This window comes from Pelophylax lessonae (genome assembly GCF_965119305.1).
Source record: "Pelophylax lessonae genome assembly, chromosome: 1".
NCBI classification, from domain to species: domain Eukaryota; kingdom Metazoa; phylum Chordata; class Amphibia; order Anura; family Ranidae; genus Pelophylax; species Pelophylax lessonae.
In genome coordinates this window covers 248,794,777-248,812,566 of record NC_138768.1, presented here as the reverse complement: position 1 = coordinate 248,812,566, position 17,790 = coordinate 248,794,777, and the positions used below count along the sequence as shown (strand labels likewise).

At 38.8% G+C, this 17,790-nt stretch overlaps 1 protein-coding gene across 1 annotated transcript in view; it reads right to left on the bottom strand.

Annotated features, from left to right (window-relative positions):
* Positions 1-3,310: 3,310 nt before the first annotated feature.
* ADGRD1 (adhesion G protein-coupled receptor D1) overlaps positions 3,311-17,790 on the bottom strand; it is an 897,745-nt gene continuing 883,265 nt past the window's right edge. The window contains exons 23-25 of the mRNA XM_082270985.1: positions 17,599-17,640; positions 8,187-8,279; positions 3,311-4,188 (exon numbers count right to left, since the gene is read on the bottom strand). Coding sequence (XP_082127111.1) covers positions 4,093-4,188; positions 8,187-8,279; positions 17,599-17,640 — 231 coding nt within the window. The 3' untranslated portion in view covers positions 3,311-4,092. The remainder of the gene's footprint in view (positions 4,189-8,186; positions 8,280-17,598; positions 17,641-17,790) is intronic.

Here is a 17,790-nt window from a genome sequence, read left to right as displayed (position 1 = left end):
TGCAGCTATAACAGCTTCAACTCTTCTAGAAACTCTGTCCACAAAGTTTAGGAGTGTGTCTATGGGAATGTTTGACCATTCTTCAAGAAGTGCATTTGTGAGGCTAGGCACTGATGTTGGACGGAGAAGGCCTGGCTCGCAGTCTCTGCTCTAATTCATCCCAAAGGTGTTCTATCGGGTTTCGGTTAGTTAAGTTCCTCCACCACAAACTCACTCATTCATGTTTCTATGGACCTTGCTTTGTGCACTGGCCCAAATCATTTGGTGGAGGGGGTATTTTGGTGTGGGGTTATTTTTCAGGTGTTAGGCTAAGGGAATTTAAATGGTTTATCCAATAAATCTTCCATTTTCAAAGTTTAAGTTCTCTATTTCCACACCTCCTATCATATGGAATGGCTTCTATTACCATAAAACTTAATTGGGAAACAGTATGTTTCATCTCAACAAAATGTCTAGCTAATGGAAGTTGGGTCAACTTGTCTTGTATAGAGTATTTGTGTCTAGCTAATACTTGTGTCCAGCATGGAGTCAGTAACGACACATTTGGCTAAATATTTAGATAAATGTATTACACCATTCATTTTTGAAACTAGGTCATTTATATGTGACACATATGAATTTTTTGGGTAAGATTATTAATATCAATGTGCCACCTGTCTCCTTGCTGGTCACATGGGACATATCGAGTCTTTATACAATAATTCCACATGATTTAGGTTTGGAAGTCTGCCGACGTATATTGAAAAAATCTGGATTGTATACTTCCACCCATATTAGTTTCCTGTTGGAACTTCTTAAGATTTCCTTGAGGAAAATGTCTTTATTTTCAAAGAGACCCATTATAGACAACTAAAGTAGAAAGGGGGCATCTATGGGTTTGAATGCCCCCCCCCCCCATATGCAAACACTTTTATGGATATGATAGAGGAGACATTTATTTATGGTACGTGTCTCTTTAAAAATAGCTGTAGATGTTGGTTACGCTTTATTGGTGATGTGTTTGCTTTATGGGGGGGGGCGACATTGAAACCCTTTTACTGTTTAACACCTATATTAATTTGTTGATTTTAATATGTCATATAGCCAAGAAAAAATGCCTTTTTTAGATACATGTTTAAGTATCCATGGGGATTCCATACATAGTGATTTATATGTAAAGCCTACTGATCATAATCAGTTGCTTTACTATAAGAGCTTCCATCCTCTGGGGGTATTTAAGGCTATTCCTAAGAGTCAGTTCATGCGAGTCAAAAGAATAGTTGATGATTCCTCCCAGAAAGAAAATTGACTTGATGAAATGGAGAAAAAATTGTTGAGTATGGGTTTTCCTAAACCAGTAACCTTGTTGATTAGAAATTAAACTTCAGATAAAAAGATCATAAGGGATAATAAAAAACGATTACTGTTCATTTCTCAATACAATTCTTTTTCTAAACATATACATGGCATTTTGAAGAAACATTGGTTAATATTGAAGGAAAATTATCCACAGGTAACTAAATTTCAACAATGTCTTTTCCCTGCATATCGCAGGGGAAGAACATTGTATAATAGATTGGTACGATCAGACCAATCTCGTCACAATGCCAGTGTTTCTAGAACATTTTTGGGTCCGCCCAGTTATGGATCATATCCTTGTTTGAATTGCATTCATTACAATTCTATGATGAAGGGTACGTTTTTGAATTATCCCCATTTAGGGATTAACATAGATATCTAGGGATACCATACATGACAATCATCCTTTGAGGTCTATGTGATCAAATGCTTGTGTGGTCTCCTTTATGTTAGGGAGACCACACAGAATGTGAAAGTTCGCATAGCTAGACATAAGTATTCTATACGAGACAAATTGATCCAACTTCCATTAGATAGACATTTTGTTGAGATGAAACACACTGTATCCCAATTACGTTTTATGGTAATAGAAGCCATTCCACATCATAGGAGGGGGTGGTAATAGAGAACTTAAACTTCAAAAACGGGAGGTTTATTGGATAAACCGTTTAGATACCCTTAGCCCCAAAGGGTTAAATTCAGATTTCAATCTACATTTGTTCTTATGAACAGTTAAGATCGGTCTTTTTGGGTTTTGTGCAATATTTTTATGTGATATATGTTGGTTAATACATTTTTTGGTTTTTATTATTTTTCTTCTCTTTTTTTTTTTATTTATATATTTTGATATTAGGTATGAATTGGGATTCCCTCTTGTGTTATGGAAGGGGAATCTAGCTGATACAGCATTCGTTCTAAGGGCACAATGAATAAAAATATTTTTTTGTGTAGTAGAATGTGTTAAATACCTGATTGATTCCCGGTGTAAGATAACTATATAAGGCAATTGATATCATGTTCCTAAGGGTGTGAACACATTTTATAGCCCAAAACTGTTGTATTTGGAACTTTCAAATATTTATATTTGTATCTATTTTATTTATTTTTCAATAAATATAGTGTGCAGCAATTCTAGACTTTTTTCTTATATGTGGCCTGTATGAGGGCATTGTAGATAATACCTAGGCATGTTACTCATGTTTTGAAATTGCCTATACTGTATGTATGTAAATATATAAATACATCTATCTATCTATCTATCTATCTATCTATCTATCTATCTATCTATCTATCTATCTATCTATCTATCTATATATATATATATATATATATATATATATATATATATATATGGATGTGCGCATACAGCTACTTGATGCCAGATGCAGCCAAATGCAGGCAAATGGTATGTGTCACTGCCTGTCCTTCCCAGGGCTTAAGTAGTGTTTAAGGCGTAAAGCATTGCCCTCTAAAATAATTGTGCCAAGCCCATCCATAGAGAAAAACAACTCTCCTAGTAAACTAGACAGGAAAGGCCATCATTTTCTATGGTTAGGCCATTGAGGGCAATGGAGGGCATCAGCCTTGCGTAGGTCAGATTGCTATTCTTATCTTGATATGTTTATAAAATCTGTACTTTCATTGAGGATTGCTGAGGATTTATGGGATATCTTATGAAAGTGCATTGTTGGTTAAATATCAATTCTGACATGAAGACAATCCAATTTTTCCGCAATGGATACACCACCAACATTTGTTTGTAAGACTGGCACACAACATTCAGACAATTTGTTAAGTCAAAAGGCACTTGGTTTTCAAATAAACAAGTGATTTTTCATACAGAGTAATTCATTTCTTCTACAATCATTGGTAACCATTTACAACATGCCCAGATAAAAAAAAAAATATATATATTTGTTATTCGCAACAAAACCATACTTTGGTCAGTTTAAGTAAAATTTAATAGAAGAAATACTAGTTTTCTTTTACATAAAAGATAAGAGCAGTTGCCACCCACTTTAAATTACTTCTCAACCAAAATCTATGGTTGAGAAAACGCATAAGATAACAGCAGATAAAAGCTTTTGTGTCTCATCAGACACTTCGTCTTTTGTAAAGATGTAACATGTTGGTGGTCATGCTACCAGTTTATTCACAGCACTAAAGTACACAAAAGAAAACGGTTTACTTCAAAAGGTCTCCCAATGTTTTACCTTTCTGCCAATACAAGTGTTTCATAAATTAATAGAAGGAAGAGGATAGTCAGCAGAGCACAGATAAACAAAACAATGTTTTTTCATTACAGAGTCTATCCTAGATCTGGTGCATGTGAGGAGGATTTGTCAGAGAAAGCTGTGAACTGTCTTTCATAAAAGTCACTGAAGTCACAGGAAAGTAATCCTGAAATAATTAGTTTTAAATGAAAGTGTATTGCACAATATAACATCATTTTATTTTTTATGGTGTTTTGTAGATATGTAGCTCAATATAGTCTCTCAGGCATCCTGGCACTTACTGCCATGGTGAGCAACAGTTGTTTAGAGCTGTGTCTTTGAAGTTGTCTGCTTGAAGACAAATTGGTTTCTTCAGGCTAGGAAACTAAAACCCTCCCTGTAGTAAAACATGGCAGAAGATACTTATGATTATTAAAAGGGAGGAGAAGGGGAGCCTTTAGCTGCATGAGAGAAGACAAACATATACATGAAGGCCTCCAGTGTTTTTTTTTTTTTTTTCTTGGCAAAATCCCTCTTATGATCAGACTGCAGACAAGTCAATTCGGTTGGCGGAATTGCTGCTTTTGTCCCATGTATTCATCTTGGTTGGAGATGTATTGGCTCTGTTCCCATTCATCTGGAAGACAAACAAAGCTGTCCATGTCACATAAGATGCCAATTTTTTCCTAATACGAGAGAAACCTTTCACATTCTAGCATCATACGTGTGAATAAAGAATTACCAATAAATTCATGCTGGTAGCATTTCACTGAGCATTGTTGTTTAAACTATATTCAGTGAAGTAACTAACAATTAAAAAAGTAAAAATTGGGTTATTTTATGTGGCTTCACATAAAAACAGTCAAATGATAAAGAAGGATTCAAGAGAAAACTGAATCTTCATTACTGTCTGGAAATTAGAGTATACCATATGAGCATCAGGTCCTAGCTGCAGATTTCTCCTGCATGACAATAATTTCTTTGGTGCAGCTCCCAAGACTCCTTAGCTGCTGAAAGGCAGCATTAACAAGCAACAAAGAAACAGAAAGGAAGAGAGGAGCTCTTTTATGTGAACTATGGAATTTGGGAGGAAAAGAATTGGCCGCACATCCAGGGATTCCAATAGGTTTCAAATACCTTTATTTCCAAAAGTTGCAAATGATGACACCAAAGACACCAGCATGAAGTCTCGTAGACGCGTTTCACACATACATCTTGTGCTTAATCATTCATTTAATCATTAATAATTAATGATTAAGCACAAGATGTATGTGTGAAACGCGTCTACGAGACTTCATGCTGGTGTCTTTGGTGTCATCATTTGCAACTTTTGGAAATAAAGGTATTTGAAACCTATTGGAATCCCTGGATGTGCGTCCAATTCTTTTCCTACAAGTTTTCTCACGGAGGCGGGCCGGGGCCAGCACTCTACTGGATATCCTATCTCCTGGCAATCACTACACACTATACACCTGGAGCAGTGTCTTTCCTTTCTTCAGTATCATGGAATTTGGGATGTGGTTCAGATTTGCTGCTATAATGAGTTTGCAAATGGTGAACTTTTGGCCAAACACTTTGCAGATTTTCCCCCGTAAATGGTGAACTGTTGGCCAAACACTTTGCAGATTTTCCCCCGCAAATGGTGAATTTTTGGCCAAACACTTTGCAGATTTTCCCCCTGCTAATGGTGAACTGTTGGCCAAACACTTTGCAGATTTTCCCCTGCAAATGGTGAACTGTTGGCCAAACACTTTGCAGATTTTCCCCCTCAAATAGTGAACTTTTGGCCAAACACTTTGCAGATTTTCCCCCAGAAATAAAGAACAATCTATAATGGAGTGATAAAAGGCTCCCAGCTTGCTGAGTCACAAGAATCAAAAATTTGAAGTAAGGGATAACCCAGCCCCCCTTCTTTAAAAGGGTGGGTTCCGCCATATCGTCATTGTGTGTTGGAGCTTTTAGGGAGAGCTAGCAATTATTTATGTATTTTATTTTAAATTTAGCTTGCTTATCCTGTAAGCCCTACAAACAGAAAGAATTAAATAACATTCTCCCATATAGGCTATGTTAGAAATTTTTGCTAATCAATTCCAGGCAGATTCATTTTTCTATATATGGAAGGAATATCAGTGGAAACTTGCATATTTGAGAATACAACGAATCAAGGTACAGAAGAGAATTGGAGCTGGTTGGAAATATAAATCAGACAGAGGTTAATTTGCTAAAAACAAAAAGACTGTTAACTTTGCAAGTTAAGTTAAGTTAATACCCCTGTAACCTTTAATAATAAAGTAGTAATGTACCCAACCAATCAAAGTCAAGCACCACTCTCTTCATACTCTCTTCTGCCTGGTCTTCTTTGCGATGGATGGCTTTTACATGGTTTGTGGTGGGACGTGGCGGTTCCTTGCACACTGCCCCCTGGATTCCCTTACCCTATTTGATGGCTACGGGTTGAAGGTGGGCGGTTACCGTACGTCCCACCATTACTGTGCATGCGCAGTAGCATTTTCCCATCTGACGCTCCCCGTCGGTCTGTCGGAGACGTCACTGCATGGAGGGAGGAGGGAAGTGGCTTTTTTTGGTGCCAACTTCCCCTATTTAAAAGGGCTGTTGTGATCGTGGGCATTGATGGTGCCGATTCAGAAGTGGATTTGTAGCTATATGTGAAGTATGTAAGTATATGTGAAGGACAATAAGGTAATACACAATCTGATATGATGGATGTATTTAGTGAATTGTGTCCTTGTCTAGAGGGGATTCATCTTTTATCTATTTGGATAGATGTATGTTGGATTCTGCTGGGTTTAAGCATGGAGTACTTCCAATATTAGGATCCAGTGTGTGGAGGATAAGGTATGTCTCCAAGTACCCCATATGGGTGATTGATGAGCATATGTAACCTGTTGTAAGAGACACATTGACTGAATCTTCCCTGGGGGTGTGTTCCCACATGGATTTATTGTTTTCTATGTAGGAAACTGGTGATATATACAAGTATTCATAGCCAATCCCTCCTTGATGGGTCGGACGTATGGTTTTGGGTGGATTCCTTCCCTCTCTCCCTCTATATATTGGATGTGATTATACCCTGTGGTGCCACCCCTTTGTCGTATATGACCTGTATTTATGGTCATTCTGGTAGACCATCAAGCCTAGGACAAGACAAGTATCCGATATCCCCTCTGAAACCACAAATCTGTTTTTTGTAAGTAAATGTCTTGATAGATATAGATAGGAAATGATTACTGTTAGGATGTGGATTAATAGTATTTTGACTGTGTTAAAACAATTTTAATATAATTTTGTATTAGTGTGTTTTGTTCTTTTTCTTTTTATAGTCACCCTTTTGTGTGAACCCTCTTCATCTGATACCCCTGAGGAAGCCATACAGGTAAAACACGTCAAGGACAGCTTGGCCCTCTGACATATACATAGGTACACAGTGTATGCAGTGAATCTGTGGGAGTGACTGAGCCTCTTTTATCGAGGGGGGTGATTTTTTTCTATATATTTTTTTCTATATATTGTATTATAATTTATTAATTGATACATGAATTATATGTGTTTTTGTAGTAAATTTTAATCTTTTTTCTGATATTATTAAAGAATGAATTTTACAGATTTATGAATTTTTCTTTATACTGAGTGGGGTTGCCAAGCACCGGAAAAGCCCCGTTTTTCTTCTACATACCATACCCCTGTAACCTTTGTTTTGCTGTCTGTGCCCCTGTTCAGAAGTTTTTACTACACTTTCTGTCCCTGTGACAATTGGATTTTGAAAATGTTGGGTTGTTGTGGAAGCAAGTATTGGTGATAAAGCTTCAGTGGAAACACATATTCCAATGGTAACTCTTACAGTTAACTCTTAGAGTTAATTTCCCTTCCTCGGAGTTGATTTCACCCCCCCTTCCTCTTTTCTCCCTTCATTTCTAAGTAAGAGTCATATGTAAGTCAGATGTTTGTAACTCGGGGACTGCCTGCAATGAGGTGAAGCTCTTCTGACTTCCATCATTCGATTATGTTCAAACTACTACTTTTAGTTTTCCTTGCACGTGATTGGGCATTCTTTGCACAGTGAAATTTCACCACATTCTCAAAGCTCTGGGGAAATCTTCCTTTGCGCAGTCCAACTTCCCTTATAAAGCAAATAGCAATTTTGCCTGTAGTAAATCAACCCCATAATAATTTTTAATAGATAACATGCTGATCTGTGTTAGTCATAGCAAATTTCTGCATATTTTTGTCTGCCAGCATGATAGAGATCATCCTAAATATTTCAATTGCCGTGCTGTTGTTAATTGAATTGGGTTGTTTTCAATTTGTATCACGTTCATCTTGTATGATTTTCTTTTTCTTTCTTTTTTTTTTTTTTTTTTTTTTTTAGAAAGTTTCAAGCATCCTAATTTCACTGGACATGCTTGGGAAGGATAAGATTTTCACAAAAAAACAGCTTTATTTGATATTCTTGTAAACATCACTTTCAATTCATTTGGAGTAGAATTTTCCGCACTGTGTGTTATTATGCAATCACTTCACTTTGTAATTGCTTTTATACAGGTACAGTAGTAAAAGAATGAATGACCCACATGACAGTTACCGCTGTGCCCTACAAAATCTAATAACTGTACTTACTACATCAGAGTTGAAAGGCTTCACATTGATGTTGCGAATTGAGCTACTGGTGAGCGACCACACCTTTGTTTTGTGTTTGAAAGCAGCTCTCACCTTGAAAAGAAATAGCACAAAAAACAATGGTACTCATATATCAGTACTGTTTTGTACAATTAACCCTGTGCAAATAACATTCTACTTACTGCTGTTATCATACTTGAGGATTCAAAAAATAAAAATAACTGCTTACACCAAAGCTGATCACATTTATTTTACCAAGGCTGTTAAAACCTTTAGCTAATCACAGGTGAATAAATCTCTAATTGCAGACAATGTCTAATTTAAGAAACGTATAATGTATTTTCAGAAAAAACATGGTTTCAGTTATTATTGTTGCATTTTCCTTGACCCATTTTTTGACCAAAGGACATTGCTGTGTGGGTGACTTATATGCCTAAGGTTTCAGTAAGCCTGTGTTCATTGTACCTGGACTTCTTTAAGGTCATACTAACAATTTATGCAAACATGTTTTTATTTTTTTCAAGCAAATTAGAAAAATTTGTAAAGTAAATTACATTATGGTAGACTTCAAATGTTAAAAAAGGTATAGGGTACAGAACAAAGACTTCAAGATAAAAAAATAGGTTGGAAGAGTGGGGTATAGGCTTAGGAACTCAAGGTGTTAAGGACATTTAAAACTTTTATTTGGTACAAAGTTTAAAAAAATATATAATTCTTAAATGTAATATTACAAACTAAAAAGTTGAAAACAATGTAATTTTTTTTCTATCTTTTAAAATATTATTTTTTTATATTTTTTTACACACTGTACTGTCCTCTTTATAAAAAAAAATATATATATATTTCTTTGTGAACAGCGAGTACACAAAGAAAGATACACTGACAGCTGCTGCCTGTAAGGTTTGTTTACTAACATTGCTTATGTGATCATCATGTCAAAGTTGACATAGTGATCACATGATTAGGAACCACATGCATTAAAAGAGACAGAGAGGGGTCAATGACAGCACAGTCTCAGCTAACACCATGCACAGCTGTGTGCTCCAAGCTGTGAAGAGACACATAGATTAATGATTTGCCAGCATGGATGATTGCGCTGAGAAACATTGTACACTGCAGTCCTGAACCTGGTAAAGTAGTTTTTAAATATGTATTTTACATGTTTTTATGTCTGCTCTGCCAAATTTTTGTTACTGTATGAAATATAGTATTTGCAGATTGATCACTAGGCATACATTTCATTTGCAGTCACACTGCCCTCATTCTTAAATCAGTAGTAAACTCTCTTTTAGTTAGAACTTGTACCTACCGGTAAGCTTTCAATAGTGATAGTAATACAATAGTATTTTTTACTACCTCTTTCTATAATGTGATGTATATTTAATTACAACTTGTACATACGGATATTGGTATTCATGTGTTTATTTGTATGATGTTTTTCTAAATTATATCTTTACATCCTTAGTGGTGTTAATTCAATTGTCTTGGATCCTGAAGAAGCCCCTAGCTTTGGGAGAAATGCGTAGGTCTTGAATTACCCACATTTGATTCAACCACTACTCTATGCCTAGTGAGGCACACCATGTGAAATAATGTATTGTTATTGCATTATAAAATGCTAATGGTTTTTATTGATGACATATTAATAAAATGTATTGTTTTTAATTATTGCTTACGTGCGAATGTTTGCCTGGCACCTCCAAATCCCTCTTATTGTTTACATCCCTTTTCCTCCCAAAGGAGAGAAAGGGGGTGGGATCTCCCTCCTTTCTACTTTATTGTCTGAGGGATAGTGCCTTGGCACATAATCACTATTGTTGTCTTTTATGGTGTCAGAACAGAATCTCTCCCCATCTTCCCCCCTTTACATAAGCTTACAATAGGGCTTAACTCTAGATATGGTGAATATCTCCTAAGCATGTGCCCTTCACAGATGCTGCAGACAATGACATCACCAGTGAATGGGCAGTGTGGATCTGCACTCAGGGTACACTGAGTGAACCGTCAATGCAAAGAGCACTGTCCCCTCCTAAGCACATTGGCGAGAGTGATATTATCATGTTTAAACTCCTACCTTCTGGCAGGCAGTTTAGGAGTATGGCCTTCCACACCACTAGGCTTCAAAAAAGTTTTTCTCCCCCAGGCTGTGCAGCTTTTTAATTTGGTGAGGGGGTATTAAGAGGACTTAGAATTAAAGACTGAAAGGAAGTGTGTATTTTATTTATTGTGTGTGTTTTAAGTGGCTACATTTTGTTTTCATGTACAATATTGGACTATTTTTTATTGTATGATGATGGAGGGGAATACATCTGTATTGAATTTGTATGTTTTTTTTTTATTGAAGAATGATACTAAGGCTCCATGTACACGGGACGCTGGAAATGGCCGTTTAGGAGCAGTTGGGCGTTTTTTTCAGAAGCCCCTGAACCCATCTACATGTTATCTTATCTGTCCATGTACACAGGGTCGTTTACAGTCATTTGCAGGCAGTTGCGTTCAGGGACTGTTTTTAGAACGCAATTATTTGCGTTTGAACGTGTGTTTCCCGGTGTTTCAAGCGCACAAACGCGTCCGAACGCGTCTAAACGCGTCCAAACGCGTCTGAACGCGATGACCCGCGTTTAGCGTTCGCGTTTTTCCATTTTAAAGGGGAATAATTTTTTTGACCTCTAGGAACGCTTCTAAACGCAAACGCCCGCAAACGCTGCTAAACGCCCGCTAAACGCGGGTACAAACGCGACTGAACGGACGTTTCAAACGTCCTAAAAATTCCAGCATTCAAAGGGACTTTTAACAACGTCCCGTGTACATGGAGCCTAAATGTCTTGAATAAAGAAAAAACAAAAACAAATAAAGAAAAATGCACATAAAGAAAGTTTAAATCCTTTCACTCTGAACAGCAGTGTCTGGGAGGGATGGTGCGTGAGGCGCAGCATTATGTCCCAATGTACTAATGGGCACTAAAATTCACTGTGTTGTATGGTCACCAATGTCTGTGGTACTATGCTTATTCGTAATGGACAGATTGACCAACTGGTTGAAAAGGATAGGAAGACCTAGGCTAATGATATATACACACAATTAATGCTCTTTGCCCTAGCTTGTACTCTAGTGAACAGCTTTACCAATCCACATCACATACATTTCCTTTAGGAAAGGTAAAAGACTGACATCCACATAAATCTAGAACTGCACATATAATCTCCAAAGTTATCTCATCTGATTCTTTATGCTAACATTGTAAAAAATTGAGTATTAATGTAAATGCCATATGTCTGCATCAAAGATCGGAGAGCTAGATGAAGAATTGGTAAAACAGTATAGGTAAAAAGCAATGATATTTCTACATTTGCAAAAGTTAATGATATCCAAACAATTTCCTAGGTAGCTAGGGGCTACATTTAAGTTATTCAACCTATCTGGCTGCTCTGCACACAATGATTTAGGTGTGAAAATGTCCTAGCACCATAAAATGGAGATATAAATCTCACTGCTATTTATGACAGCCTAGTTTCAAGAGTAATGAAGATTTTATAAATTAATGTGACACTGAAAATATGAAATACTTTGCATGTCTATTCATTTCATTACATAGGCATTGCAAGGGCATTGTTAGTTTCCTGTAGATATGAGTGAACATTTAGAAATTCAATTCACCGACAAATTCATTCATCCATGTGATCCTTGGCTAGATTAGGATCTACAGATCCATATTTTCTACTATTTTGTATGTTTTTGATACACAATGTGCTATTTCCCCAGAAATTCTCATCCAACACACAAGACATATGAGGAATCCATAAGAAGAAAGAGCCCCCTGTTAAATTGATTCAAACTTATATGACTGTTAGCCCCATATTTCAATAGGAAATGGGCAACAACATATGCCTCTGCTTTTACAACATATTTATCGGTATTTAAAAAGAACAATAAATACTGTATACTCAACAATCAATTTCTAGGTAAATGGGGCATGGCCAAAACATGGTGAGGATGCAACTTCTGAGAGCTATGTTCCCTGTGTGCTCGAATTCAGAAGATGACTGCACCATCAATCCCCCAAAAAGGCCTCACGCCCAAGGGCAGGAAAACAAACAAAGCCCCTCAGGAACAATTCCTTGAGGATCTTTTGCGTTCCTTCCCTCTGCTTACTCTGGATTTCAGATCGGCCTCTGTTCCCAATATTGTTCCATCTCGAGTCCTCAGCCAGGCCATACCAGATGCAGAGCTGCAGGAGCAGCAGAACATCACAGAGGCATTCGCTTCTCCCCCCTCACAGCCCGCTCACAGCTCAATTGCACTGTTAGAGCTGACCTCTACACAGATACTATCAGCAGCATCCAGTCCCTGGCTTTTGAAGCCATGAGCTGAGGATTTGTTCAGGGAAATCTGGGAGCTCTTTACAAGTTTCAGGGCATATCTCAATGTCCTGGCTGCATGCATTGAAGAAGCCCTAAAAAGGGAAATATACCAGGTTAACCAATCAGTAACACAGATAGACTCTCAGGTATCAGGTCTGGCTCACAGGTAGAATCTCGCCTGGCCTCTCTGGAAGCCTCTAGCCAGCTTCATCTATAGCCCCTCATCCAACTGGTGGTAGACAGCAGGGAAAATTGCAGTCACTAAAATATCAGGATCAGAAACATCCCTAAAGTGACAGCAGATCCAGAAATATTGTCCCTTTTAACACTCTTCTGGACAGAGACCCATCCACTGAAATTGAGATAGATCATTTGCACTGAGTGGCTGGGGTTAGGGAGGTGCCCTTGAATGTCCCCAGAGATGTTCTATGCCGCATCCATTATTTCAGATTAAAATAAGGAATCTTGCAGAAAGCTTCGAAAGTTAATGGACTTTGGGGCTTCAAGTACCTTCTTGCCAGACCTCTAAAGGCATACCCTCTAAATGTGACAGCAATTGAAACCTCTACTGTAGTGCATTCAGACAACTGGGGCAGACTCCCACAGCTGAGGCCAGTCACCTGTTCCATTTGAAGATCAAGGAGAGCCCTATGTTTTTACTGCACTTCTCCCACCAACTACCAGATCTATTCACTATTTTTGACACTGAACCAGTGGAGGTCCCAGACTGTTTGCCACACTGCTGAGCCTCCCCATTCCTGCAGCGCAAACAGAAAACAAAGATCAAGATCCCAATGATGGAACTGTGAGATTGACCCCACAGTTAAGAAATTGTGGGTACATGGTTTTCCAAATGGATGATTCCGCTTTCTTGTCATGTTCCTATCCAATGCCCATTGCTTTGTGAGACTCTTTTAAACCCTTTTTCTGAATTATAAATGAGCTCCATGGCTGGTCTACTCTGGTATTATGTTCAGATTGTTTACTTGTGTTTTTACAAATCAGTGACGTCCTTCACTCCAGCTTGCTAGATATATATATATATATATATATATATATATATATAACTCCCACCTCCCACTTCAGGTGAAGGAGAGTCCCACTTCACCCCAGAGACTCGGGCTTACTTCAGGTCTCTTACGGACATTTCACTCTAAAGTAGCAGAGGAAAATGCTAGGACTAATCACATTTTCTCTGGAAATGAAGCCATAGCCCTTTCAGAGGATATACCGGCCTCGTTGGCACCCAAGCCCCTGGAGTCCTCCTACATGTTACATAGATGGCATTCCCCTCCTGATTCTTGCACCGTTCTCTGCTCCTTCTCACCCCACATTATTTTTATGTTATTTTGTTTCCTGCTATTATGCCACGCCTTTCAGGCACAATTCCCAGAGACCATCCCCACCATGCGCACTCTATCCCTGATAGATATCATCACCAGCTCAGAACCCTCAAAACAAATATCATTACTGTATAATGCTCTGTGCTCCCACTCCTCTAATCAGGTAGCCAACAGGGCTAAATCTCGCTGGATGAGAGATATGGGGCCCCTAGAGGAAACAAATTGGGATGAGATGCCGGAAGGCACAAAACTAGTATCACCCAAACTCTCTGACCGTTTGATGCAACTCTACATTATACACAAAGCCTATTTAACTCCAATAAGAGTATTTAAAAATCATTCAAATCAGAGCCCGTTGTGCCCCAGATGCTCTACTAAACCCACTACTTTTTTCCATCTAATATAGAGTTGTCCTGAAATTCATGCTTACTGGGGACAAATAATCAAGTTCCTTCATGACAACATGGGCTCCCCTCTTCAACTAGATCCTAGGCCATGTATGCTAGGACTGCTTTCTGACCTTGACGTAGATACGTTTCTTACTAACTTTCTGCATGAAACTTGTGGCACGCCACTGGAAGCAGGCGGCTCCCCCACCATTCAGGCTTGGATCTTTGAAATAAATGCCACACTGCCGTACAAGAAATTGGTTTATCTCCATAGGGCTATCCAACTAAGTACAGGGTTTGGGATAGATGGTTAGAGCTATCTGACACATGCAATGCTTGATTCCACATTTATGACCTCACACAAGACCACAGTACCTAGTTTTTTTTGTAATGTCTGCATACTTCCAGAGCTTACATGGCTCGTGCATCATGCTTTTTAAGTTTTATATGCACCTTTTACCAATAAACTTGGTTTGTTGAAGTAAAACAAATAAATTATGAATTTAATAGAATTAAAGATTAATAGACATAGAGACAAGTCTAAAGCACTCCATCAAAACGCAATTGTTACAAAATAACAGTGTAGTGGTTAGTGCTTCTGCCTAGCAGCACTAGGGTTGCTGATTCGAATCCTAACCACGTTTCTACCTGCCTGGAGTTTGTATGTTCTCCCTGTGCCCGTGTGAGTTTCCTGTATGTATGAATATGAGTAGTGATGAGCCGAACACCCCCCTGTTCGGTGAATATATCGAACAGGGGAAATGTTCTTGCGAACTCCATTAAAGTCTATGAGACACGAACATGAAAAATCAAAAGTCTTAATTTTAAAGGCTTAAATGCACATTATTGGCCCAAAAAAGTGTATGGGGACCTGGGTACTGCCCTGGGGGACATTATCAATGCAAACATTTTTTTAAACGATCACTTTTACAGGAGCGGTGATTTTAATAAAGCTTAAAGTGAAACAATAAAAATGAAAAATTCCTTTGAATATCATGCCTGGAGGGCCTCCTTAATGTGCATTTGTGCAATGTTTCTAGCCTTCTGCAGCAATACTGACATTTCTAAAGGAAAAAAAGGCATTTAAACTTGATCGCGGCTGTAATGTATTGTCGGCTCCTGGCAATACAGATAAAAAAAATGAAAAAAAAAGCAGGCACACAACCTGGCTGGCCAGGATGGGGGTGGGGGCAAGCGAGCGCCCCCCCCTCCTGAACCATACCAGGCCACATGCACCTCCACCCCAAAGCATCTTGCCCCATGTTGATGGGGACAGGGGTCTCTTCCCAACAACTGTGGGCTGTGGTTGTGGAGGTCTGCAGGGGGGAGGCTTATCGAAATCTGGAAGCCCCCTTTAACAAGGGGACCCCCAGATCCCGGCCCCCCCATGTGAATGGATATCGGGTACATCGTACCCCTACCCACTCACCAAAAAAGTGTAAAAAAATAAAGACAAAAGCCAGTTTTGGAAAAGCCTTTTATTAAAAAATAAAAAAAATATAGTGTCCCCCGATGATCAGTCGCCTGTCCCTCCGAAAAATATAAAAAAAAGAAGCTCCTGCTTCTACGGATGCTTCCCACGCTCTGAGCTGCTTTGAGTTTGACAGCTCTTTTATAGGGATCTGACGTCACAAGCCGCCCCACAATGCACTGCTCAGGTGCAGTGAATAAATTACATGGCGGCTTGTGACGTCAGGTCCCTATAAAAGAGCTGTCACAATCAAAACAGCTCAGCATGCTGGAAGTGTCCGTAGAAGCAGGAGCTTCTTTTTTTTTTCTATTTTTCCGGGCAGACGGGCGACTGATCATCGGTGGACACTTTTATTTTTTAATAAAAGACTTTTCCAAAACTGGCTTTTGTCTTTATTGTTTTTGTACTCTTTTTTGGTGAATAGGTAGAGGTACGATATACCCGATATCCATTCACATAGGGGAGGGCTGGGATCTGGGGGTCCCCTTGTTTAAACCTCCCCCCGAAGACCCCCACATCCACAGCCCACGGTTGTCGGGAAGAGACCCATGTCCCCATCAACCTGGGGGCAAGGTGCTTTGGGGTGGGGGGGCAAAGCACCCACCCCCCCAGGTTGAGGGAATGTGGCCTAGTATGGTTCAGGAGGGTGGGGGCGCTTGCTCGCCCCCACCCCTATCCTGGCCAGCCAGGCTGTGTGCTTGGATAAGGGTCTGGATTTTAGGGGGGAACCCCACGCCATTTTTTTTATTTTGGCACAGGGTTCCCCTTAAAATCTATACAAGACCCGAGGGGCCTGGTATGGACTGGGGGGACCCCACGCCAATTTTTTCAGAGATACTGACATAAACTGATATAAACTGAAGTGTGTATATATATATATATATATATATATATATATATATATATATATATATATACACTGCACCATCTGATCTCGACAAGCTGTATAAAGCAAAAATCTCTCTCCCTGCAATGTATTATTAACTATAGAATTACACTTATGAATCACCCACTGGCCAGGGGATTTGAATCCACAACCTCACAATAGCAGGCCTGGTATTCTACCAGCTACGCCACCGTCAAGCATGCTTAGGTTAAACACACTTTCCCTGCCTAACTAACTCCTATCTCACCCTACACACAGTGGATGAGATAAAAGTTAGGGAGAGTGTTTGCAGCTTAAGCAGGCTTAACAGTGGTGTAGGTGGTTGAATACCAGGCTTGCATGGGCTTGTGGGTTTGAATCCCCTGGCCAGCAGGTGATTTATTGGAGGTCAGAGTCCATGATAATGCAGGAACACAAAGTTTCTGCAAAGAAGCCCATTTGTTCGTCATTCGAAGATCATCCCTAAATATGAGTTATGGACCTCAGCTTGTAAGCTCCTTGAGGACAGGGACTGATGTGAATATACAGTATATGTGAAGCAGTGTGTAAATTGACGGTACTATATATGTACCTGAAATAAATAAATACATTTCCTTACTCAGAAGAAGAAGGCATGCCTAAAGCATAACCTCAATTGAAGGGAAGTTTCAGAGGTCTATGTTCTGCTATTCAAGAAGGCTTCCTTTTGCTACAATACTTTAGCTCTGTTTGTTGCATGTGTGTTTTTCTCTTTATGCATCTTTCTAAAGGAAATGTTTTCTTTACTTCATGGGGCTTGTGCATTACATGGTAACTGCACTTGATATTTGTAACTGCACTTGATTTTTCAAGTTTATTGTCTTGCTTAGTGAGAAAGCAAGAAGGGGAGGGGGGTTGTTGGTTGGTCAAATAACATATAGAGTTCAGTTTTAAATATAATAACAATGTTGGTTGTTTCATAACTTGTTTTATGGGGAACTTACCTCAGAATTAAGAAGGCAGTGGAATAGAAATATGAAAAATCCCTAAAAGAAAAGAACAGCAGTCATTAGCTCATTTTTTTCTACTGATAATTACAAAACTGTATTACATTGTCTAAGCTGTTAAAATAAATTACTATTTTGTCAAAAGTATTAAGACGCCTGCCTTTACACGCACATAAACTTTAATGGCAT